General features: G+C 50.1%; 2 protein-coding genes across 2 annotated transcripts; one reads left to right on the top strand and one right to left on the bottom strand.

Moving 5' to 3' along the window:
* Positions 1–2,797: 2,797 nt before the first annotated feature.
* Positions 2,798–19,024, bottom strand: LOC311179442 (uncharacterized protein C20orf96; the record flags this gene model as incomplete). The annotated part of the gene is made up of 11 exons (XM_084246649.1): positions 2,798–2,858; positions 3,642–3,760; positions 4,383–4,469; positions 4,627–4,728; positions 4,805–4,962; positions 5,816–5,915; positions 7,622–7,780; positions 11,165–11,265; positions 17,976–18,093; positions 18,652–18,703; positions 19,005–19,024. 11 exons carry the CDS (start codon positions 19,022–19,024, stop codon positions 2,798–2,800), a joined length of 1,077 nt encoding a protein of 358 aa, XP_084102775.1.
* A 5,069-nt stretch (positions 19,025–24,093) lies between these two features.
* Positions 24,094–25,305, top strand: ZCCHC3 (zinc finger CCHC-type containing 3; the record flags this gene model as incomplete). The annotated part of the gene is made up of 1 exon (XM_084246648.1): positions 24,094–25,305. One exon carries the CDS (start codon positions 24,094–24,096, stop codon positions 25,303–25,305), a length of 1,212 nt encoding a protein of 403 aa, XP_084102774.1.
* Positions 25,306–26,203: the final 898 nt, after the last annotated feature.

The following is a 26,203-nucleotide window of genomic DNA, read 5'->3' as shown; positions in this document are numbered from 1 at the left end:
GTCCCAGGCACCTGACAATGGCAAGAGGATTCCGTTGCAATGGCCAAGTCCATGAATATGTCATTGGACATCTCAGCTTTACCAGAGCTCACTTAGCCCTGGCATAGGTATGGGACACTCAGAACCCAACTGCCAAGGCCGCTGGACATCAATGTTATTGGGCCATGCACCTTCTAGAAACTACTGCCAGATATATGGGCTCCTCCTACCCTCACTACACCAACAACCCAGCCAGTCTGAATGCAAAGCCTGAGATGCCTGGAACAAGAGCTCCTGTGTGTATTCGTGTGCACCTGCACGGGGGCACACCTGTGGGTCTGAAGATGGACCACGTGCAGCTGAGTAGGTTGGGGCGCTCCAGGTATAGCTGGCATGTGCAGGGCAACTACTGCAGCTGCAGGCACGTGGGCTGTGTGCCAGCGAGGGAATCTGCATGTTCAGCTTCAGATCGGGATTTTGCTCACTTGTCTCAGAACTCAGTGTCACTTCACTATAAGGAGTCCAGCTTCCTGCTAAAAACCTGTGTGTGATTTTTTTCAAGCCAACCATAGGCCTTTCCAAAGGCTTTGCCCAGCAGGCCTCATAGGGTTAGCTGCCCTCCACACACAAGCCTGGGAGGCACAGCCAGAGGGCGCTGTAGCTAAGGCCTCAGCCCCTGGGTCCCCAGGCCCTCATGCATTCCCAGCCCAGCCTTCCTGCAGAGAAGAGCCTTTTCACCCCTTTATGGGACTGAGGCAGAGTGTGGGGGAGGGGGGCAGAGCTTCCCTCTCTCCATTATCCAGCTCGCTCACTCCCACCCTGGCCCCCTGGCCCATACAATTGCAGGAATCTCTTCTTGGAGGCTCCTTACAGCCTCTGGGGCCACCTGACCCTCCATGGTGCCATTCACGGGGAAAATGGAATAGGCTAGAATAGCCCTTCTTCCAAGTAGCCTCTTCCCTAGACCATCATAGTAAGCAATTAAAGGCTTGACTGTTCCTTGCATTAGGACTCTGACACGGGCAGCTCAGTTCAGCTCAGTGAGCTGCTGACAGCATAGGGACTGAGGAACTGCTTCTGCAACTTTCCAGCCTGGTGGCTTTGGAAAGATCACTTATCTCTTCCTGCTTTGGTTCCTGCACCCAGAGAGTGGAAATGCTAACAATACCTACCTGACAGGGCTGTATGAGGATTGAACTGATATCCACAAAGCATAGAGTGAGTTCAAGCTAAGTGTTGGCTGTCGATCTGTCTGGAAAGCCACAGGCTCTGGAACAGGCCTGTCAGCTTAGCCCGAGTCACTGTCCCACCACCATCTCTTCCCCTCCCCCCAGGGACAGAACACGTGCCCCAGACTCCCCTCTTGGGCTGGCTCAGGGTGGGCATGTGAGGTCATCAATCCAGTCACAGTGAACCTTAAGGTTGGCTGAAAATTCTGGGACAGAGACACTCTCTTTCCAGCAAGACATGAAAGGGAACGCCAACCCCGACCATAGCAGACGCTGGCAGCAATCCTGGGAGCCAAGGAGTGTCAAACTTGGGGAGAGGAAAAGGCCTTGGAGGACAGAGCAGAGAAGTGGAAACTGGGTCCTTGGTGCAGCCAAGCCTCCCCCAGAATATGTACTGACCTGCGCCCGTTACTCTTTAGGCCAATCTGAGCGGGGTATTCTATTACTTGTGACCAAGTCTCCTATCAAGCAGAGTGGCTGTGTGAGAGTGGCAGAGGCTCTTGGGAGTTGCAGCAGTTGGGGGCCCCAGGGAAGCCAACTCTAAGCTGGAATAGGGGGTGCCGGGGTATTAGTGAGTGCCCGTGGAATCGACCACTGGGGAAGGGAGAAGTCTGCCGAACTTCCAGAAGTCAAGCTGCAAGGTGGGCCCAAGATAGTTCTACTGACCGACCCGGTGGTGGTAGGAGGTGGAGGTGGTGTAGCATCTGCAGGCAGAAAGCCCTTCAGAGTTGTCCCAAATGAGGCTGGGAGGGCTGGGCCTTTGGTATTTGAACACCAAGAGGTCCCTGGGTGTGGGAAGGGGCTTGGCCTTGGGTGGGGCATTCTCCCAGGTGAAGCAGGCTCTGAAGGGTCTGAGCACGGAAACACACCTGCCACCAGCACCACCAGTGTCTGGAGAGACAAGTCCTTGCTGGAAGGGGTCCTGGTGGCTCATCTTGGCCCGCCATGGAGGGAAACTATGCCCAACCGTGCCCAGGCTCAGGCTTCTGCTCGTGTCCATATGCAGCTGAGGCAGAGGCAGTGGACAGGCGGTGGCACTAGACAAGAGGCAGCCCCAGTGATGAAGGCCCAGCAAGTTCCTGGGTGTATCAGACACAAGCGTGTTCCCTCCACCCTGGCACTGGCCTCGACAGGCCTGGGCACAAACTGGGAAGCAAACTGTACCAGGAAGGGAGTGGCCACAGCCACCGAGCCATGGGGATTCAGGCAGGGGGTCACCCCAGCCCTGCTCTAGCGGTTCGAGCCCCAGATAGGGTCAGCACTGTTGCGCACCCCTCAGCTTAAGACAATGTCCATTCCCACTACACCTGTACAAGGTAGGGAACCCCCAGGCACTGGCAAAGCACAAATGCAAACCCAGCTTTACTGGTAAAAAGGAAAGGCAGGTTTGACTGCGAATCCCAACCTGGCCCAAGCAGCAGTACCAAGCAGAAAGGAGGGAGGAAGGGACAAAAGGAGGGGGAAGGAAGGAAAGAGAGGGAGGAAAGGGAGGTACGAGGAGGGACGGCGGGCCAGGGCCTGAATGGAGATGTGAAGCCCAGGGTCCAGGCGCACAGGGCTGGGAGGGAGGGGAGGCCGTGGCCCCGCCCCTAGAAAGGCAGCACCTCTTCCACGGGGATGTTGAGGATGACGTCCATGTCGGGGGTGCACCTGGTGGGAAAGAGCAAAGAGAGGTGAGAGGGGCCAAGTGGGGGTCCCCGAGTTGCAGGTCGGGGACATGCACTCAGAGGAGGCTTGTCTGAGAACACAGTTACTTAGCCGAGGGGCCCTATCCCCAAACACAATCGTGAACTCATGTGCAACTGTGTGTGTGTGCACATGCTCGCACGCACACAGGTAAGAAATGGAGGCTGGGTGGGGTTGGCGGGACTCATGTCCCCTGCAGAGGTCTGAGGTACACAGGGATGAGGACTGGGCTCGGACAGGCCACGACGAGGGTCATAGTGCCAGGGTTGTATTGTGCCCCCATGGAGAGGCCTGGCCTAGAGGTATCCCCAAGCCAGGATACCCAGTATCCTCCAGACCCAAAGGAGGGAAGGCAAAGAGCTGGAGCGGGCAGGAAGGAAGTTCTGGCTTTGCGGAGAAGCATGCTAGACAGAAGGCATCCTCTCCTTGCAGGGCGTCTTCCAGGCCATTCAATCACCTCCGCTAAACTCCGTCTTCCTGAACATACCAGGAGCCTAGGGGTGTACCCATGAGACTGAAATATGCAATCTGGGAACCGGAAGGATCCACAAAGGTTCCCTAACCCAGCCCGCTGGCAGACGGGGCGCGAAGGCCAGAGAAGGGAAAGGTCAGAGCGGTCACGAGGTCAGAGGCAGAGCTGGGCCGCAGGCTGGGCACCCTGCCTCCCTGCACAGGGCTCTGCCCGCCGCACTCAGCTGCGCCCTGAGAACAGTCCAGACCATGGCCAGTGTGTGAACGATCACCTACTTGGGTCTCCGAAGCAGAACGTCCGCAAATAAGATCTCTCGGGGATCCAGGATCTGGATGTGGAGCTGTTTCACCTCCTTCCTTAATAAGGGTATTTCCGCTTCAAACTGGCCAATAGACTGATGGAAGAGGCCCAGCAGGGGAGAGTGAGAAGCAAAGGTCCCCCAGCCCCAGGGAGAAAAGGGCAAAATGAAAGAGGAAGAAAGACAGCTAAGGACATGGCTGGGCGTGGTCACCAGGATCGCCCGGCAGGGGCCCTAGGTGCGGGACCAGGCAGGCTCAGGCTAGTGACATCTGACAGTGCCGGACAAAGTTAGGGGATCATGGAGAACGGACACAGGTTGCAAAGGGATGGCAGAGCCTGATGCTCAGAGTGCATGGGGGTGGTGGAGACGGTAATGACGCACGAAGGCGTGAGCTAATGAAAATGAACGTGGAGGGAGGTGAGTGAGGGGCGTCCACGCTGGTAGTGAGCGGTCAATGCCAAGAATTAAGAGGTCGCTGAGGGCAGTGAAACGATGGTTGGTGGGTGACGGCCGCGGGATCGCTACAGGCCCACGACTGGCGCAGGCTCAGGAGGCAGGGCCTACGGCAGCGCTCATCCCCTCTGAGATGAATGACGAGCAATGACAGCACTGGCAAGGAGAAGGGCTCACCCCAGAGCTGGAGGTCCCCTGAACACCAGTCTGACACCCCCAAATCCTGGGACCCTGCCCACTCCCACCTTCCTCGCCCACTCACCTCTCTGAACTTTTCCAAGTATCTCCGCAACTGCTGAGTGTCGCGGGTCTTCTGCAGAAGCGCCTTCTCATGGGGAGACTGGGTTTTCTGTGGAGGGAGAAGGGGTCTGGCCCCGGGTGCCTCTTCCTGGGCAGCCAGGCATGACAGAGACTGGTGGGGCAGCAGGGGCCCTGGAGGCAGAGGATGGAGGGGAGAAAGCAGGGTCGGGGCACACCTGGGTGCCCCACAGCAGTGGGTTACTCACCACCACCAGAGACATCAGAAGCTTTTCCTGCTTCTCCCGTATCTGTTTGGACAAGTTCGCCAGGACCTTTCTGCGCATCTCGTTAATTTCTTCCAGCTCATCCTGGGGGCGGCAGGAGGGTGTTGGCCTTCAGCCCTGCCTCCGCGGGGTCCAGCGGGCAGGGCCAGGGCCCACCTACCTGCTGGCTGTCCTTCATCTGCTGCAGCTGGCGCATGAGGGTAGCAATCTGGACCGACTTGACGGGATACTCATGGTCCATATAAGTGCTCAAGAAGTTCACTTCCTCCTGGGTCTTCTGGATCTTGGCTGTCAGGTGCTTCAACTGCTGCTCCAGTTCTGGGGAGGTCAGGAGGGACAGGAGGTGGGTGCACCCTCACAGACCCCTCCAAAGAAGTCTCCTTGGCCAGTGGATTGGGGCCCGGGCCAAGGCGCTCACACAAAGCTGAGAGGTGGTAAAAGTTAAAGCGCCTAAGGAGTCTTCTCCCCACAGAAGAGGCAATGCTGGGGAGGAAAAACTATTGGTGAAGACCCCTCAACCTAGTCCCAGTTCTGCCATCAACTTGCTCTGTGACCCTCATTAAGACTGTGCCTCTCTGGGCCTCAGTCTCCTCATGCACATGTTCCCAAGGCAAGGAATCCAGGGAGTGAGGTGACACTGGTTCCAGAAGTTATTACCACAGAACAGTCTAGACAAAGCCTATCCTGTCACCCTCCACGGAGGGGATCCTCAACATGTGAGGTGCCTGACACAATACCCCCCCCCCCCAATCTGGAAGACTTCCAGACTGCCCAGTGGAAAGAAACCACAGGCTTGATGGGATGAAAGGAGACCCGGGTCCTGACCCAGCAGTGACTCCCAGAGGGACCATGGCAAAAAATCAAGGCAGGATGAGGTAGGATTCTGGCTCCCAGCTGCATAACCTTCAGCTGCCCACTTCACCTCCCTTGGCCTCAGTTTCCTCATCTATAAAAAGGGAGCTGAGTCCCCATCTCACAGGTGGCTACAATGACACACAGGGCCTGGAAGTGGTAAGCACTCCACAGATAAGCTCTGCATCTTAACAATTCCAACAGCCTACACCAAGGGAGATGAGGGGAGTTTCTGGAAGGTAGGTTCAAGTGACTGTCCAGCAGCTGGCCTCCCCACGGGGACAGGGGAGGACTGTGGCATTCACCTCCCGGTGCTTACGGTTCACTTTGGATGCCTCCTTCTCTTCCCACTCCTGAAGCTCACACTTCAACTGCTGCAGCTTCTTCTTGTTTGAGTACTTCAAGATGTCGATGACGTTCTGTGGGGGCCGTGTGGTCAGTCACCTCCAGCCTCTGCTGCAGCCACCAAAGCATAATCTTTCGGGGACCTGCAGCCTGCAGCAGCCATTCGGCACTTCTCAAAGGAGTCCCCAAACCTGGTGCTGGTCCCAGCCTGGCACCCTGAGCAGAGGCTGGAAATAGTCACCTACTGCCCCACCCTCCTGCAAACGTTCCCTGTTACACCACCCACATCAGCCCATGGCCCTACCTCACATGGGGCATCAGTCCCTACTCCCCATTTCATCCAAAATGGCACCAAGGTGTATGGACTTGACCCCCCTACCAACCTCATAGCCACACCCTTCTCTCCATCTCCACTGCCAATCTTCTTCAAGTTCTCATCTCTGCCTGAAATATTACAATAGTTATGCCTAACTGGTCATCTACTGATTCATCCTGCACACTGCAGTCATAATTATCTTTCCTTAAAAATACAACTAGCGGCGGGCATCCCTGGTGGCACAACCTATGAAGCAATCTGCAGCTACTGCAGCACGAGTTCAATCCCTGGCCCGCCAGGGAGCTACCCACATGGTGCAGACCCCTCCTGTCTCACCCGCTGCTCCCCTCAGCAGTGTATTTCTATCAGTCTGCCTATTCTGTTCCCCACTCTGTCTCTGGTGAATCCTCTCACCGACCCCCCCCACACACACACACATCTGGCCTATATCCCAGCTCTTGTATGCATAAATGAATAAATCTTAAAAAAAAAAAAAATACAACTGGCAGGCCTCCCTGGTGGCACAGGGGTTAATGTCTCAACACTATCAAGCTATTGCCAGCCACTGTGGCATGAGTTCAATCCCCAGCCAGGGAGCTGACCCACATGGCACAGCAGACCTCTCCTGCCTCGCCCGCTGCTCCCCTCAACAGTGTACTTCAGTCAATCCGCCTGTTCTGTTCCCCACTCTGTCTCTAGTGAATCATCTCATCCCCAGCACCTCTGGCCTGTACCCCAGTTCTTGTATGCATAAATAAATAAATCTTTTTTAAAAAATTAGAATAACAATGTCCATCCCAATGGTTGCTATAAGGATTATAATGAATATATAAAAGCAACAGTATCACAGCATTAAGTATATGCTAGGGAGGGGGGCATGGTTACTTTCTCTTGCCCACCTACCTTGAGCAAGTTCAACCCCTGTTTGGGGTGGCTGCCCCATCTTACAGAGCTCAGAGGTGAACTCAAAGTGTCCCAGCTGGTAAGTGCTGGCTATGGGGTAAGCCTCCCCCAATCCCAGTCTGATTCTGAAGCCCAGGAGGATGGGGCAAAGGGTGGAGGAGCTGTATCTTCCACGTGGAGAGAGCCGCTGAGTGTGGGGAAATCATGTCCAGATCAAGACTTGGATTTTAGGTCTCACCACATCTTGATTCAAACCCCAGTTCTGGCACTTACACCTATGGGAACCTGGACAAGCTAGCCAGCCTGCCAGGGCCCACTGTACACATTCCAGCAGTCAGGTAGCTCATACCTGCTTTGGAGAGCTGCTGTAAAGAGTAAAAGAGATAATATTCCCCCATCGAGCCACGTAGTGGCAGTGCCTCACATGGCTCTAAGTGCAGGGGGCCGGGACAGGCGGAGAGAAGGCAGGAGAGGGCGCCCCAGCACTAAGGAGGGCGGAGACCCGCCGGCGGGCAGCGCCCAGGGCAGAGGCGGGGCTGCGGGGCCTGGGTGGGGACTCACGGAGAGGGTCTCCTGCTGCTGCAGCTTTGTCCGCACTGTCTGGGCCACGCTGTCCTCCATGTCCTGGATGGTCTTCACCAGGTGCTGATTGTGCTTGGTGAGGAAGCTCTCGTGGTGGCAGAGCTCCTGGAGTGCGTTTCGCCGGTTCCTGATCATCGCCTGCGGGCAGAGAAGGGCAAGGCTGGGGCCCCACCCGCAGCCTCCCGGAGCTAGGGGACCACTGTCCTCCCGCCGCACACCTGCCCCTCGTGGCCGCCACTGGTAAATGCGGCCCAAGCGGGGCGGTGGCTCCCCATTGTGTGCGGGTCAGAGCACCTCCGATGATTTCACTCGTTCTGGAAAGCCCGATTCCCCCTATTTTACATCTCTGAAGTGGGGACATGTCTTAAAATTGGCAGCTTGTCCCAACCTAATTGACAAATATTTTATTAGTGGACAAATAAAATAAAGGTGAGCCTTATTATCAATGGCTTTTCAGAATTAATGAAATATAATAGAAGTAGTAATAGAAAAGCCCCAGGGGGCCTCCCCTGGTGGAGCAGGTGGTTGAGCGCTGCACTGTGAAGCTGTCTGCAGCCTCTGCAGCGCAGGTTCGATCCCGGCCGGCATAAGGGTCCCACATGGTGCGGCAGACCTCTCCTGTCTCCCCAGCTGCTCCCCTCAGCAGTGTATTTCCTCAGTCTGTCTGTTCTGTACCCCGCTCTGTCTCTGGTGAATCCTCTCACCCTCCTGCACATCTGGCCTGTACCCCAGTTCTTGTATAAAATAAATAAATATTTTTTAAAAAGTGAAAGAAAAGCCCCAGGTAGATAAGGTAGCAGAGGTGACAGGCCATGTCTGCAGGAGAGGCAGAGTGAATGATAACCACCACCATTTCTCTCAGGCAGCTGAGCTGTTCTCTCTCATTTCATACAACACCCCTGTGAAACATTAAGGGGCTGGGGGGTTAAGTGATTTGCCTAAGGTCACCACAGAAGGTACATAAAATCTACAATAACAATTGTTGAGGGACTACTATGTGTCAGGCACCATGCCTCCTGGCTCAGGACACAGATTATTAGTTCATCCTCTCAGAGCCTAGGTTTACTAACTTTATTTTATTCATAAGTGAAAGCTCAGAGGTTAAGTGACTTGCCCAAAGTCACACAGCCAAAAAGTGATGGCACAGGAACTGGGGGAAAGGCCGACTTCTGACTAATGTCTGTCTTTCTACTATACTAAGACAAGGAACCAGGTGGGCTGAAAACTGCAAGGTGTGACTGAATCTCGTAATGATTAAGACTTGGATTTTAGGCCTCATCACACCTTGTTTCAAATCCCACCTCTGGCACTTACCACCTGTGGGAACCTGGCAAGTTAGTCAACCGGCAGGGCCTGACTATACTCATTCTAAAGGTCAGGAAACTCACACCTGCTTCCGAGAGCTGCTGTAAGAAGCGAAACAGATAACTTTCCCCCATAAAGTCACTATTTTCTTGTCTGTCTCCCCCACTACCATGTCCACATGCAGCCAGGATGGGTCACAGCTGCACCTCCAGCACACGGCAACGTGCCTGGGGCTCCGGAGCTATGGGCTGAACAAACAGATGAGTATTCTTTGGGGTTTTTAAAAATTCACTTATTACATGTCTTCCCACTAAAGTGTTAGTTCCATGCAGCACAAACTCTGGGTGCCAGGTTCAAAGCTGTGTCCCCAACACCCAGCATGGTGCCTGGCACATAGAATGTACTTTCTCAAGACTTGCAGATGGAGTAAATCAGTGTCCTGAGAGTGAGGGGAAGAATCAGGATCCTATTCCAACTCCAAAACACACCAACTAAGGAATTTCCACTCACTTCTTGCTTCCACCTCGTCCCCAAAGTCCATTCACACAGCAGTGGCAGCCCAAAGATTCTGGCAAAAACCTAAGTCAGATCACATCCCTGTTCTCTTCAGACTCCTCCAGGGTCTTCCTGTCCTACTCAGCATATAAACACAAAGCCTAATCAGACTACAGCACCATATACAGGTATACCCCCTATGCCCCCCACACTGGCCATCTTTCTCCCTCTTCACTTACCCCCGTCACACAGACCTCAGGACCTATGCACTTGCAGATCTCCACCTCCTTCAGATTATCAGCCCCTTAGTGGCCTTCTCTGATCACCCTATCTAAAAGTCACAGCCACTCCCTCCTCTGTGCCCAATAGTCCCCAATCTTACCCTTATACATCTTCATAGCTCTTAGCATTGCCACACATATATTTATTTGTCTTGCTTACTCTCTCCCAGTAGAATGTGAGGTCCCTGAGTCAGAGGCCACATCACTGAAAACCCACACTTAGAAAACACCTTGGCACATAGTAGGTATTCAGTAACTATTCAATGAATGAATGATGACAAGAGATGCCATAGGAAATGGTTAGGAGTATAGATTTTAGAACCAAATCACCCAAAGTCCATGTTTTATACTGAACAAAAATACACAAACCCTTCTAAAGTCAGGATAAAAATAACATCAAAAATATGAGTTTCTCCATGAAGCACACTGGACTATCTCTAAACCATTTGTGCAAAATTAAAGGTTAAAGGAGAAAAATGGTTTCAAAGCAAATACATTTTCCCCTGTTTCTTTATATAGTAGTCATTGTTCACTGTGCTATTAAAAACTTCCTTGAGGGCCTCCCTGGTGGTGCAAGGGGTTAAGACGCAACCTATGAAGCTATCCGCAGCCTCTGCAGCATGAGTTTTATCCTGGGCTGGCCAGAGAGCAACCCACATGGAGAATCAGACCTCTCCTGACTCGCCTGCTGCTCCCCTCAGCAGTGTGTTTCAGTCAGTCTGCCTGTTCTGCTTCCCACTCTGTCTCTGTTAAATCCTCTCATTCCCCTCACCTCTGGCCTATGCCCCAGTTCTTGTATGCATAAATAAATAAATCTTAAAAAAAAAAAAAACTTCCTTGAGAATTCAAGAATTATTCCATATTTCTATGTAATACTTACATAGAAATGTTTATTATTTTACTTTCTGCTACGGATGTTAAAGACCTCTCTTCTTTAATCATTTCAAATACTCTGAAACTTTCACACAATAACAGGAACCATGAAAACAATGGATGGTGAGAAAATTAATTTTCTAAAATTGTACCAACTGGTATGAAAAACTAATAGTAAGCTTCTAATAAGCCTTGCTTCAAGATGCACTGCATTCCATGAAAGGTTAATTTACTGGAAATTTTAAAATGAACAAGCCACTAGACTGTTTCTAATGCAGTAAAATAAAAACTGATTCTGATCATTTTTCTTAGTCTTAAATGCAACAGCAAACACTTTGCTTAACTGGTTCTGAACCCTGGCACCGACCACTTTCTGGCTGTATGAACAGGTACAAATCATTTATCTCCCTGCACCTCAGTATCCCCATCTGTAAAACAGGGATAAGTGTGCCCACAGGACTGCTGCCAGGAGGCAGGAGGAAACGAAGAAGTCAGGCACCCCTGGAGAGCTCTGTGTATGTTTGCTGTACTCCTGGGTCCGGGGCCTGTGGGAAGCAGCTTCTCATACTCTCATCAGCCGGATTCTGGCCTGCATCTCCATAGGGTCCACCTTCTCTCGTGAATTCCTCTTTTGGTTCGGCCTCAACAAGCTGGGCTTGGAATGCAACCCTAGAGCACAGGGAAGAGCAGGGAGAGAGTGAGAGCAGTGGTAGGCCTGGAGTCAGGTCCCAGGGGACACACCATCCACAAGATGACACAGGCCCCAATGCCAACCACTCATGGCTACTCATGTGTCACACTGAGCAGAGGTTGAAACACAACCATCATCACCAAGCTCCTGGGCCTCACTCTGGGCCAATAGGAGGGACAGAGAAGCCCTGGGGAAAGCAAGGGCTGTGGGGATGAGAAGAGGCAAGGAAAAGGGGAGCAGAGCCAGGCACCCCCAGTATCAACTCATCCAGAGCAGGAATATCCACGTTTCTTGTCTTGCCAGTGGCTGGTGCAATGTGGAACAGCAAGACCAGAGTGTGGCAGGCCTGAGTTCAGATCCCTGCTCTCCCCGCACCTGATCAGTGGCAAGGGTAGATGGGATAGGGCTCAAGAGCAAGAACTATGAGCCAGACAGCCTGGGTCTGAACCTAGGCTCTGCCTTCTACTAGCTGGATAACCATGGGCAGATCACATGACCGCTCTGTCCCTCATAAAAGCTGTGGTCCTGCCAGAACTGGAAAATATGGAAATAATTCTTTTTTTTAAAGATTTATTTATGCATACAAGAACTGGGGCACAGGCCAGAGGTACAGCGGGGCAAGAGGACCCACCAGAGACAGAGTGGAGAGCAGAACAGGTGGATTGATTGAAATCCACTGCTGAGGGAGCAGCAGGGGAGTCAGGAGAGGTCTGCTGCGCCATGTGGGTAGCTCCCTGGCAGGCCAGGGATCCAACTCGCACTGCAGAGGCTGTGGACAGCTTCATAGCGCTGTGCTTAACCCCCTGCGCCACCAGGGAGGCCCCTGGAAATAATTCTATCAGAATAAGGTATTTGAACAGTGTGTCCTTAGCGCACTTGCATCTTCTCAGCCTTCCTAAGACAAATCACCCAAAAGACTGCAACTACAAGCCCCTAACCACACACAGCAACCCAGTTTATTTCAGAAAAATATATTATGTCTTTAGTAGATTTACATCCTTGACCCTGGGAAATTTTCATAAGTGTTGAGGTGAAGAAGTAAATTAACATAATTCTATGTTCAATTTATGAATAACCTGTATCTATCTGGTATTTAATTAAATTGTTTAAGAGAATTTGTAGATTAATGTGTAGGGTTTCTTTTGTTTTTTTTTTAAAGATTTATTTATTTATTTATACAAGCACTGGGTACAGTCGGAAGCACGGGAGGGTGAGAAAATTCGCCAGAGCCAGAGCAGGGAGCAGAGCAGGCAGAAGGACCAAAACACACTGCTGAGAGGAGCAGTGGGTGGCAGGAGAGGTCTGCGCGCCATGTGGGACCCTCGCCAGTGGCCGGGGATCGAACCGGTGCTGCAGAGGCTGCGGGCAGCTTCGCAGCCCAGGGCTCAACTGCTGCACCACTGGGGAGGCCCTTAATGTGTAGTTTTAGCTTTCAATGTGTAAATGAGATTTTTATGTAGATTTAAGTTGAAACATTTAAGACACTCTTATTAAATTTGTGTATAAATTACTGAAACTTTTTTTTGTAAGATTTATTTATTTATGCACAGGCCAGAAGGTGAGGGGGGTGAGAGGATTCACCAGAGACAGAGTGGGGAACAGAACAGGCAGACTGACCAAAGTACACAGCTGAGGGGAGCAGCGGGCAAGTCAGGAGAGGTCTGCTGCACCATATGGGTTGCTCCCTGGCCGGCTGGGATTGAACTCGTGCTGTAGTGGCTGCAGATAGCTTCATAGGTTGTGTCTTAACCCCTTGCACCACCAGGGAGGCCCAAATTACCAAAGCTTTTAAGGAATATAAGATTAACCTATATTTAGAAGTTTATTCATTAGATGTACAAAAATCATTTAAATATTCAATAGATTTTGTTAATCAGACAATTATTTGAAAATGAAATTGGGGGCCTTTTTGGTGGCACAGGGGTTAAGTTTCAGCACTATCAAGCTATGGCCAGCCACAGCAGCATGAGTTCCATTCCCAGCCAGCCAGGGAGCTAACACACATGGCGTAGCAGACCTCTCCTGTCTCACCCGCTGCTCCCCTCAGCAGTGTATTTCAATAGATCTGCCTGTTCTGTTCCCCACTCTGTCTCTGGTGAGTCCTCTCACCCCCCACAGCTCTGGCCTACACCTCAACTCTTGTATGCATAAATAAAATAAATCTTTTTTTAAAAAAAGAAAATGAAATTGAATATATTAAAAACTGAAATGTGGTTTAAAAAGTCTAGAGGGGGGGACTTCCCAGTGGCACAGTGGTTTGAGCACAGCGCTGTGAAGCTGTCTGCTGCTGCTGCAGTGCGGGTTCAATTCCCGGCCGGCCAGGGAGATTACCATATGGCAGGGCAGATCTCTCCTGTCACGCCCGCTGCTCCCCTCAGCAGTGCTTTCGGTCTGTCTGCCTGTTCTGCTCCCCACTCTGTCTCTAGTGAATCCTCTCACCCTCCCGCGCCTCTGGTCTATACCCCAGCTCTTGTATAAAAATAAATAAATCTTAAAAAAAAAAAAAAGTCTAAGGGAATTTAATTAACCAAGTTCCAAAATGCCCCTACAAGTGTTTACAAAAATTATAAGATTTGTAAACTGAACTCAGGAAGATTTGTAGCTTTAATAATGAGTACTTATTTTCTTAGTGGTAGTACTCCTGCTCTATCTCCTCTTTTAATTAAGCTTTTTTATTTTTTTAAATATTATTTTTCTCATGTCTAGTAATTTTTTTAAAATTTTTTTTAATAGAGGCATGTTTTATTTATTTGTTTGTTTGTTTGTTTGTTTATACATGCACTGGGTACAGTCAGAAGCGCGGGAGGGTGAGAGAATTCACCAGAGCCAGAGCGGGGAGCAGAACAGGCAGAAGGACCGAGGTACACTGCTGAGGGGAGCAGCGGGCGGCAGGAGAGGCCTGCGCGCCATGTGGGACCCTCCTCTGGTGGCCAGGGAGCACCCGGGGATCGAACCCGCGCCACAGAGACCATGGGCAGCTTCGCAACCCAGCGCTCAACCACTGCGCCACCGGGGAGGCCCTACGCTTTTTATTTTGAGAGAAATTCAGGTTCACATGCAGTTTTCAGAAATAATACAGAGAAATTCTCTGTACCCTTAACCCATTTTCTCCCAAAGGCGGCATTGTGCATTGCCAAGAAGGGCATGTGGACATTAAGAGAGACAAGAAACAGCATTTCGGTGACCACAAGGATCTCTTTTGTTGACTTTTACAGCCACCCTATCTCCCTCCTCCAGCCTCTCTTCCAATCCTCCTCCCCATTTCTAACCACTGGCAATCACTAATCTGTTTTCCAGTTCTATCCTTGTCATTCCCAGAATATTATATAAATGGAATCACACAGTTTGTAACTTGTGCAATTGGGTTTTTTCAATCACCATAATTCTCTTGAGATCCATCCCAGATAGTGAGTATATGCATAACTCTTTCCTTTTCATTGCTGAATAGTATCCCATGGTAAGGGTGTACCATAGTTTGTTTAACCATTCACCCATTAAAGGACATCTGGATCACTTCTAGTCTCAGGGCATTATGAATAAGGCTGCTGTGAACATTCAGGCACTGGTTTTTATGTGACCCTAAGTTTTCATCTTCCTGGAATAAATGCCCAAGAATGCAATTGTTGGGTCATTTGGCAACTGTGTGTTAGTTTCATTAGAAACTTCCAGAGGAGGGCCTCCCTGGTGGCGCAAGGGGTTAAGACGCAACCTATGACACTATTCGCAGCCACTGCAGCACAAGTTCAATCCCCAGCCAGGGAGCAACCCACATGGTGCAGCAGACCTCTCCTGTCTCGCCCGCTGCTCCCCTCAGTAGTGTATTTCAGTTCGATCTGCCTGTTCTATTCCCCACTCTGTCTCTGGTGAGTCCTCTCACCTCTGGCACCTCTGGCCTGTACCCCCGTTCTTGTATGCATAAATAAATAAATCTTTAAAAAAAAAAAAAAAAAGAAACTTCCAGAGGAGCTGCACCATTGTACATCCCCACCAACAAAGTATGCATGATCAGTTTCTCCTCTTTGTGCCATTTGGCGTTACTGCTATTTTTTATTTTCCATCATTCTCACACATGTGCAGTGACATATCACTGTAGTTTAATTTGCACACCCCTAATGGATAATGATGGTGAGCATCTTTTCATGTGCTTATTTACCATATGTAAATCCTCTTCAGTGAAAAGTCTTTGTGTCTTTTGCCCATGTTCTAACTGAATTGTTTGTTTGACTACTGAGTTTTGAGCATTCGCAATGTGTTGTACATAGCAGTCTCGTTGCAATATTTTCTCCAAATCTATAGTTGTCTTTTCACTCTCCTAATAGGGTCTTTCACAGAAAAGAAAGGAGTCCAACTTATTCACTTTTTTCCTTTCTCTTTTCTGGATTGAATGTCAGTGTGAAGTCTAAGAAGCTTCACTTGGCCATGAGTCCCAAAGAGTTTTCTCGCCTATATTTATTCTTCTAAAAGTTTCACATTTTCACATTTTACCCATACTTTTTGTTTTACATTTACACTTTGAGTTAGTTTTGTATACTCTTTGAGACTTAAATCAGGTTTGTTGTTTCCTATGAATATCCAGGGCCTCCAGCACCACTTGTGGCGAAGAATTTCTCAAATATGGGGGATGGGGACACTACTGTATCTGTGGGTGGGATGAGGACAGGGATGCTAGATATCCCCCAGGACTGGACAGTCCCATAGAACATAGACTTGTCCTATGTCCTGAATAACTTTCCCAAGTCCTATTAGTTAGCAATATAGGTGAAAGCCCTATTTATAATGACCAAACCCTAGAACGTGACTATGCTTTACATATAAACCAAAAACTAGGGCCTCCCTGGCAGTGCAGGGGTTAAAGTTTCAGCACTATCAAGCTATGAGCCACTACAGCATGAGTTCCATCCCTGGCCAGGGAGCTGACCCACATGGCACAGCAGACCTCTCCTGTCTTACCTGCTGCTCCCCTCAACAGTGTGTTTCAGTCAATCCGCCTATTCTGCTCCCTACTCTGTTCTCTGGTGAACACTCTCACCCCCACCTCTGGCATACACCCCAGTTCTTGTATGCATAAATAAATAATAATAAATCTTTTTTTAAAGATTTATTTATTTATACAAGAACTGGGGTACTGTCAGAGGCACGGGAGGGTGAGAGAATTCACCAGAGACAGAGTAGGAAGCAGAACAGGCAGAAGGACTGTTCTGAGGGGAACAGCAGGCAAGGCAGAAGTGGTCTGCTGCGCCATGTGGGTTTCTCCCTGGCCGGCCAGGAATCGAACCAGCGTTGCAGAGGTTGCGGACAGCATCATAGGGCGGTACTCAACCTGCTGTGCCACCGGGGAGGCCAGTAATAATAAATCTTTAAAAATAAATAAACCAAAAACTATTTTGCAGGGCTTTACTGAAGTGCTGAATCTTCCAGTGAAGCAGCTACAATCAAGGGAATCATATACTTTGCTTTGTTTAGAACTTTACCAAGAGAGGGGAACCATTTTGGAAAGCATGGCTGCAGTGGGAAAACCCCTCGAGTCCCCGGTAACCCAACACTTCAGTCTACATTTGCAACCATTATATTCACTGTGATTCTACAACTATGTTATGATGACTTTCATGTGTCTTCTAGTGGAGCCCAACCTAAGCATTTGCATACAGAAATATATATTATTTAGTGACAAACAATTTTCCTCTTATTATTCCTTTACAATTAGGGTATTATTTTGGTTTTTGTTGTTTTTCTTTTTCTTTTTTTTGTAATCAAAAAAATAGGTAAGTTATATAATCTATGAAGCTAATTTAGGACACTAAGTAATAGTACAAAATATTTGTTATTTAGGAACACTGAGTCTGATAATGTTGACTAATGAGGCTTTACATCATAGATCTCATTTAATTCTTACAGCCCTATGAGATATTAGTGTACTCGTTTTACAATTGAGAAAACTAAAGATCAGAGAGATCAATGACCTCCCCAAGTGAGTAAATGGCAGAGCCAAGATTTGAACTATGTCTGGGCTGAGGCCTCAGAACCCCCTGGAAAGCATGAGCATGATGTGGCAGAGATTATTCTGAATTCATCAAACCCTGATTTATTTTCCTCCTGGACACAAAGCTGGAATACATTTCTCATCTTCCATTGTGTTCAGGTCATGTGTCTGAGTCATGGCCACTGGAGTATGAGTGGGAATGATATGTGTGCTACAAGTCTGGGCACCCCCAAAAACTAAATACAAAATCATCCATATTCTTGTTCTCTCCTTTCCTTCTCTGCCAGCTGGGTACACAACTATTAAGCAGAGGACTTCAAGATCTTAGAAAATGAGCTACGGGTTGAAGGAGCCTGGATCCCTGAATGATCACGTGGAAAAGATTACCTACTCTTTGCAGATCCACGAATGTACTCTGATAGAAGTGAGAAATAAACCATCATTTCTAGGGGAAAATGATGGTTTTAAAAAATATAGTGTCAATTTAACCATTATCTCTCTCTTGGGCTCAGGACCACACACAAAATAAGACACTAGAGCAGGAAAAGTTCTTTTAAAGATACAATTCAACTCCCTCTTTTCTTTTTATTAATGTGTATTAACACCTGAAATCTGGGAGTTGTTTTAGGGGTTAGCCTACCCTCAAATAAATGGGTAATCTATCCTGACCCCAACCCCACCACCAATCCCCGACATGCCTCTGCCCACCTGGTTGAATGCTAGTGAAAGACTTCATTTTGCCTTTCTGGTGGCCGTTGGCTTGCTGGACTGGAGGAAGAGCAGATGGCTTGGTTTTCTGGTTGGACCGCTGCCATGGAACATAGGCCTAACAGACATAATACAATCAGTCACACAACTGATGGGTTCAAATCCTGCAGGCATCAGCTTCACCCCTAGCAGACATCAGTGACCGTGAGCAAGTCACAGATACCTCTCTGAGCCTCAATTTTCTGATCTGTAAACTGGATCCAATAATAAAACCTACTCCATGGGTTGGTGCAAGAATTCCAACACAGGAATTGCAAAATATGTGATAAGTACCCCATAAATGTTAGTTGTCACTTTATCAGCCACTCAGAATTAACTAAACACATACAGGCTCTGAGATGTTAAGAACTGAGAGAAAAAGAAAGCATGTAAAAGAACCCATAGGGAATGAGAGCAGCAAAGAAAGACAAGTAAGAAAGCAGTCTAACATACGTTTGTATTCTGATAAAGCTATGAGCAAACTGGGGTTCAGAAACATGTCCTGTGTCCCACAGCAAATGGAACAGCTGGGTCTGGACTTCAGGTCTCCACGCTCTTATCAGCCAGGGCAGTCCCGAGCGTGGGGGTGTGACACAGGAGGACAAAGGTGATGAGCCCCCATCCCCTTCTGACTCACCAGATCCTTGTGGAACTTGTGGTTTGAGGCGCGAATGCTATAGTGACTCGGCCTGTAAAGAGTCGGGGAGGAAAAGAAGGTCCATAATCCCCAACCCCATGGGGACCACAAGCAGCAATGGTGAAAACAGACGTGGGGTCTCCAACCCAAAACCGCAGTTTACCAGGGACGAGGACAGACCTGCAGCTGGAGCATGAAGGGGGCGAAGCTAGCTATATAAGGCCGTGGTGGGCGGGGCCAAAGACCGCGGGAAGACCTCGCCGCAGGGACCAAGCGGAGGCGGGGGGGGGCAAGCACGCATGCGCACCATCGCCCACCCGCCCCACCCCCACCCCATGCTATTTTTCACCTACTTGTGCACGACCAGCGCCATTGGAGAAAAGGGAAGACGAGTCGTGAGTCCGTGAGGCCCTGGTCTCTTGGGATGCCTATTTATTTGGCTTCTCCGATTTCCTTATCTCAGCATGAATCGCGCGGTCCCCTAGGCCACTCGAACTTCCCAGAAACTGGACGCTTTCTTTCCGGTCTCGGTCTCCAAGGAAACGGACGCGGACTACGGAGTGCCTAGAGGGTCGAATCTCGCTAAAGAAAATGTAACTCTCCCACTTGCTATTCAACTTGGATTCGAATGCCCTTGATCTTCAAAACCGGGGTGGGAAGAGCACAAGGGACTATGGTTATGGTACCCGGGTGAGTTGGCAGTGGGAATTTATCGGGGACTACAACTGAGTGGAGAAAGCATGCATTGTATAAAAATGAAGAATGATGTAAAATATATATATAATTTTTTAAAAAACCCTTGATCTTGTCCTGCCCATAATCATAGAGAATTATGTCATATTTTTCCATTCTGTAAACCTACCATCACTTCATTCTCCCTGGTCACTCATTGCTAATGACTTTGCCTCCTGTTTCACTGAGAAAATCATCGTTGGGAGAGTAAACTCACAAGTTTGCATCACCTCATTTACCCGCATCCCTATATCCCTCCTGTGACTCTATCAACTACCTAAGACTGACTCCCACAATGGTGCTCTGAATCCTACCCCATTCCTCACTGCCTAATCACCCAGGCTTCACTCTCCAATAAAATTGTCTTTGTTGATGCCACAGTGGCCTCCATTTTGTTAAACCCCAGAGTTACTTCTGAAGCCTCCATTTCCTTGATCCATTTCCACAGTGGATTACTCCTCCATGAAACACCTTCTAAACTAGAGGTACAGGAAACCACTCTTGAGTTGCTTCCTATCTCCTTTTCAGTCTCCTTTGCTGGTTCCTCCTCTTCTCCCAGATATTGGAGTCCCTTCCTCCTAGATGCAGTCTTCTCTTATTCTCTACCTGCTCTCATTCTATTGGTGCTCTAGTTTCATGACTTCCGATGCCATCTCTATCCAGATGCCTCCCAGACTCACGTCTCCAACTTCTCCCAACCAAATGTCTCCAACTCTACCATACAATCTTTCCCCAGAAATATTTCACCCCAACTCAGAATGGCAGCTCTCTTCCTGGAAGCATCCTTGACTCATAATTCATCTCTCAACCCACATCCAGCTCGGACAGCAATACCTTCAAAATATATCTTGGACCCTTAACTACCACCACCCATACTTGCACATACCCCTCTTTCCTCTCACAGCTGGACTACAGTACTAGCTCCCACACTTGCCCCTCTCCAGTTCTCCACACCCCAGATTTGTGAGATAGAGCAAAGATTTTTTTTAAAGATGTATTTTATTTATTAATGCATACAAGAGCTGGGGTAAGCCCAGAGATGTGGGGGTCAAGAGGATTCACTAGAGACAGTGGGGAGCAGAAAAGGCAGGTTAATTGAATTACACTGCTGAGGGGGCCTCTCTGGTGGCGCAGGTGGTTGAGCACAGCACTGTGAAGTTGTCCACAGCCTCTGCAGTGCCCCTTCCATCCCCGCAGCCTTGGAGCAACCCACATGGCGAGCAGACCTCTCCTGTCTGGACTGCTGCTCTCCTCAGCAGTGTATTTCGGCAGTCTGCCTGTTCTGTTCCCTGTTCTGTCTCTGGTGAGTCCTCTTACCCTCCTGCGCATCTGGCCTGTACCCCGGCTCTTATATAAATAAATCTTAAAAAAAAAAAAGAAAGAAAGAAATACATGGGCCTCCCCGGTGGCGCAGCGGTTGAGCGCTGGGTTGTGAAGCTGCCCGCGGCCTCTGCAGCGCCGGTTCGATCCCTGGCTGCTCCCCGGCCACCGGAGGAGGGTCCCACATGGCACGCAGACCTCTCCTGCCATGCCCGCTGCTCCCCTCAGCAGTGTACTTCGGTCCTTCTGCCTGCTTTGCTCCTCGCTCTGGCTCTGCTGAATTCTCTCACCCTCCCATGCTTCTGACTGTACCCAGTGCTTGTATAAACAAAACAAACAAACAAATAAAGAAAGAAAGAAAGAAATACACTGCTGAGGGGAGCAGCACGTAGAACAGGAGAGGTCTGCTGTGCAATGTGGGTTAGCAACCTGGCCCGGCATCGAACTTGTGCTGCAGTGGCTGGTGATAGCTTGGTAGTGCTGAGACTTAACCCCTTGTGGACCTACAGAAGCCCAAGGTAGAGCAAAGATTTTAAAGTGTACTGCAGTTTAAAAATTAGGGCCTTCTTGGTGGTGCAAGGGGTTAAGATGCAACCTATGAAGTTATCCACAGCCTCTGCAGCACAAATTCGATCTCCCAGCTGGCCAGGGAGAACCCACATGGCACAGCAGACCTCTCCTGACTCACCTGCTGCTCCCCTCAGCAGTGTACTTCAGTCAATCTGCCTGTTCTGTTCCCCACTCTGTCTCTGGTGAATTCTCTCACCCCCACACCTCTGGCCTGTACCCCAGCTCTTTTATACATAAATAAATAAATCTTTTAAAAAATAAAAAATAATTTGGAGGGAGCAAGTCATTTGAAATTACCTAAACTTCAGTAGGGAATAAATGGTACTACAGAGCCCTAGACCAGAGCTCCCAAATTTTTCCCCTCTTAAAAATCCTAAGAATATGATTTGAGGGGGCTAGGGGAGGAGGGATCAGAGTCAAAATAAGGGGGGGTGGGAATTATATGGGGAATATAACCAAGATGAAAATGCTATGTTGTGCAAAAACGAAAAATGATGTAAAAAATGTATTAAAAAAGGTAAAAAAAAATGATTTGATTGGGGCCTCCCCGGGGGCGCAGCGGTTGAGCGCTGGGTTGCGAAGCTGCCCGCGGCCTCTGCGGCGCCGGTTCGATCCCCGGCTGCTCCCCGGCCACCAGAGGAGGGTCCCACATGGCGCGCAGACCTCTCCTGCCGCCCGCTGCTCCCCTCAGCAGTGTACTTTGGTCCTTCTGCCTGCTCTGCTCCCTGCTCTGGCTCTGGTGAATTCTCTCGCCCTCCCGCACTTCTGACTGTACCCGTGCATGTATAAACAAAAACAAACAAACTAAATAAATAAATAAAAATTTAAAAAAAATGATTTGAATTGCACTGCATTTCTTTTGAGCATTCAATTCAAGTGTTCCAAAATATCTAATAGAATAATCTGTATTGGAAGGTAGAATTATTTGAAATGTCACACCTCATTTCCATACATGGAGGAGTGTCCAATTCCTCTCCTCGGCTATGATGCTTAATAAACTTAATGCACGGATTATTCTCTCACCCCAAATTGAGAGGCTGCACCTATAAGTACCCCCCACAACATGTCTTGTGATTCCAGATGGTACCTACTCAGGATGCTCCATCAAAAGGTGTGGCGCTACTCCCAGAAATATATGAAAGAATGAGTAAAGAGGTTTGGGCTGATGAAACACTCGGACATGCCAAAAATGCAGACTCCGTAAGAACAGAAGTGGTGGAAGGGAGCAGAGCCCCAAGGAGAAAGCAAGACCTCTAAGAGGAAGCTTTCTGGAGAACTCAGCCAATATTACAAAAGTCACTCCAATCCAGCCTCATTTGTCACTGCTGCTCCCCCTATAACATTCTGATTTTACTGGTAAAGAAATCCCACACAAATGAGTATCATTTTGTATAGGATTTAATATTGTCCAGGACATATATCCAAACTTGCTATATCTTTACACTCTGCTAACTGCCATACATGGTTTCACATTGAGGTCATCAAACAATTGACACCTTGTAGAAGGGCTGAGATTTGCAGCAGTGAAGTCAAACTTGGGTCTCCCTGAGTCCATAATCCACGTTTTCTTGCCCTAAAGTAGGGGAGTCACTGAAGCACCCTCAAATACATACACATGTGCTTAAGCAAAGCCGACGGAGATAATGTTAAACCCATCCCCTCAGCTACCCTAGTTTTACCAATACTTCCAAAGTGCCAGTGGCGTGAGATGAGGAATAGAAATGCTGTCCTGTACTAACTTTAGCCAGGAAATCTGTATGTTAAAGAAGAGATTTATTGGAGAGTATGGTGCAAATCATCCATGATCCTTAAAGTCTACAGCAAAGCACTGAAGAAATATTAACCACCTACATCTGGTGCCACCTATTAACTTTGCTACCTCAGCCAAGTAATTTAAACCTCACCCTGCCACTCCTCCCACCTCCCCCCAACCAGTCTCAAGCCCCTGCCTCCCGTAAAATGAGTATAATTACAGCATTGTTTGGGTAGATTTCATGTGATAATGCTTGCAATGTGCTTAGAACAGTATTGGACACTTAATCGCTCAGTATAAACGACCTCAGGAGTGCGATGGCAAGCTTCTGAAAAACACAATGTAAGATGGCTTACTTGGAAATCTATCCGAAAATAAGGAGTGAAGCCTATGGGTAGCGTGTTGGAGTATACACAATGTGGGCGATGGCGGAAATACTCAAACGACAATGGTATAAAGTTGATTGTAAAATTCTTCCAACTTTCCGTGTGTCTGAAAAGTGTTCCCAAGCCAACACTGGACCATCAGGGCAAGTGCATGGGGGCACGCTTCAGGAGGGGGCCGGGCTAGGCACCGTTTCTGTTTTTCTGACTAGAAAAGGTAAAACGAAGCAACAGCAAAACGGGAGAGATCCTGCAAAACGGGAGAGATCCTGCAAAACGGGAGAGATCCTGCAGAACGCTACCCCGCCCTTGCCCCGTGGACCGTTAGTAACACTACTCGAATGAAATCATCCAGGGCCGCTTGCGAAACAGCAAATCCTCGAGAGCAAGGCCGGGGGCTGCCAAGCGCTCGCGAGGGACAAGGACGCGCTCCAAGGCCCCGTCCCGCCCGGGCGCCGCGGAGGTGGGGTCGGAGCGCGCGCGGGCGGAAGCGCGGCCCGGCTAGCGGGGGGCTCCGGGCGCCGCGAGTAAATACCTTTGGGGGGAGGAGGCGGGGGAGAGAAGCGTCGAATTTCAGGGGGGGAAAAAAAATCCCCAAACCCCCACAGCCCCGGGCGGGCGGGCGCGCGCGATGGGCGCCCTTTGGCTGCGGGAGCGAGTGGAGGATGCTGGGAAGGAGGTAAAATGGCCACCGGCGGCGGCGCGGAAGAGGAGAGGAAGCGGGGGCGGCCGCAGCTGCTGCCCCCCGCGCGCCCCGCGGCCCGGGGCGAGGAGGCCGAGGGCGGCCGCGAGAAGATGGGCTGGGCCCAGGTGGTGAAGAATCTGGCCGAGAAGAAGGGCGAGTTCCGCGAGTCGCGCGCGCCGCGGCGGGAGGAGGAAGGCAGCGGGGGCGCGGGCGGCGGGCTCGGGGCCCCCGCGGGCCTCGCGGCTCCGGGCCTCGGCGACTTCCCGCCGGCCGGGCGCGGGGACCCGAAGGGCGGCCGGAGAGAACCGGCGGCCGAGGCGGCGGACCCCCGCAAGAAGAAGGGCGCAGTCGAAGCGGGCAAGAGGAAGAAGGCCGAGCCGGCGGCCATGGCGGCCCCGGCCAGGCCCGGGACGGCCGAGGACGTGGCCGAGCTGGCCCCGCAGGACGAGCAGGCGGCGACGGGCCCCGCGGGCGGCCCGGGCAAGGGCCGCTTCCTCGTGCGCATCTGCTTCCAGGGAGACGAGGGCGCCTGCCCGACCCGGGACTTCGTGGTGGGCGCGCTCATCCTGCGCTCCATCGGCATGGACCCCGGCGACATCTACGCGGTCATCCAGATCCCGGGCAGCCGCGAGTTCGACGTGAGCTTCCGCTCCGCCGAGAAGCTGGCCCTGTTCCTGCGCGTCTACGAGGAGAAGCGCGAGCAGGAGGACTGCTGGGAGAACTTTGTGGTGCTGGGGCGGAGCAAGTCCAGCCTGAAGACGCTCTTCATCCTCTTCCGGAACGAGACGGTGGACGTGGAGGACATCGTGACCTGGCTCAAGCGCCACTGCGACGTGCTGGCCGTGCCGGTGAAAGTGACCGACAGGTTTGGGATCTGGACCGGGGAGTACAAGTGCGAGATCGAGCTGCGCCAGGGGGAGGGCGGGGTCAGGCACCTGCCGGGGGCCTTCTTCTTGGGGGCCGAGAGGGGCTACAGCTGGTACAAGGGGCAGCCCAAGACGTGCTTTAAATGTGGTTCGCGGACCCACATGAGCGGCAGCTGCACGCAGGACAGGTGCTTCAGGTGCGGGGAGGAGGGGCACCTGAGCCCTTACTGCCGGAAGGGCATCGTGTGCAACCTCTGTGGCAAGCGAGGACACGCCTTTGCCCAGTGTCCCAAAGCCGTCCACAATTCCGTGTCAACTCAGCTAACCGGCGTGGCCGGGCACTGAACACCCGCCTGCCTGCCAGGGTGAACACACAGCCAGCTTACCCCTCTTAAGTGCCAAAACTTTTTTTTAAACCATTTTTTATCGTTTTTGAAGGAGACCTTTTTAAAACCTACAAGACATCTCTCTCCGCCTTCTTAAACCAAGTTTACTCCGTTTCAGCCTTTTCTGAATTGATGACTCTGTCATCACAGAACTGTAGTGTGCACATATGTCCCCTCCTTTTTTTTTTTTTTTTTAAATTTTGGTTTTGTTTTTGTATTTGGGGAATTTCTTTTTTTTTTTTTTTTTGGTTTGATTTTGTAACTTTTACTCCCCACTCCTTGTGTTCTCCCTAGATTTTCACCCTTTGGGCTGCCTTGCTCATATTTACGCCCCAGCGCTAGTTACGGGGCCCAGCACCTCGTAGGCACTCCAGTGTTTGTTGAATTGAGAACATTGTTGACTGTGCTTCTGTCAGGGTGTCTACCTATTGCAGCTCTTCCCTTCCCCTTTTAATTTGCTGCTTCTAATCTATGTGATCTGACATTTTGTGAAACCAGTGTTGTTAGAAAGTGTATGTAATCTGAGTCAATAAGCTCTGAATGGTGGCCAGGGGCCTCTCTTAAGGCTTAAAAATTCATGGACTATGTGACAGCTCTTTTAGTGACTCATGCCATTTTTCATAGAATCATGAAATCTGGAATTTTCCTGCTGGAAAGGAACCTACAAATTGGTTTAGACCAATCCCCATCTTCCAACAGATGAAACAGACCCAGAGCAATTAAATGACTGGGTCAAAATCACATAGCTGTCTGGTGCCAGAACTAGCCTAGAGTTCCCTAACCCCAAACCCGGTGCTCATTCCACTACCTCTCACACTTCACAACATTTTCCTCAACACTTGAGGGCCCAGAAAGCC

The sequence above is a fragment of the Talpa europaea genome (genome assembly GCF_964194135.1).
Source record: "Talpa europaea genome assembly, chromosome: 11".
NCBI lineage: Eukaryota > Metazoa > Chordata > Mammalia > Eulipotyphla > Talpidae > Talpa > Talpa europaea.
The sequence above is the reverse complement of the archived record's forward strand: the minus strand, read 5'-3'. Positions and strand labels throughout refer to the sequence as shown.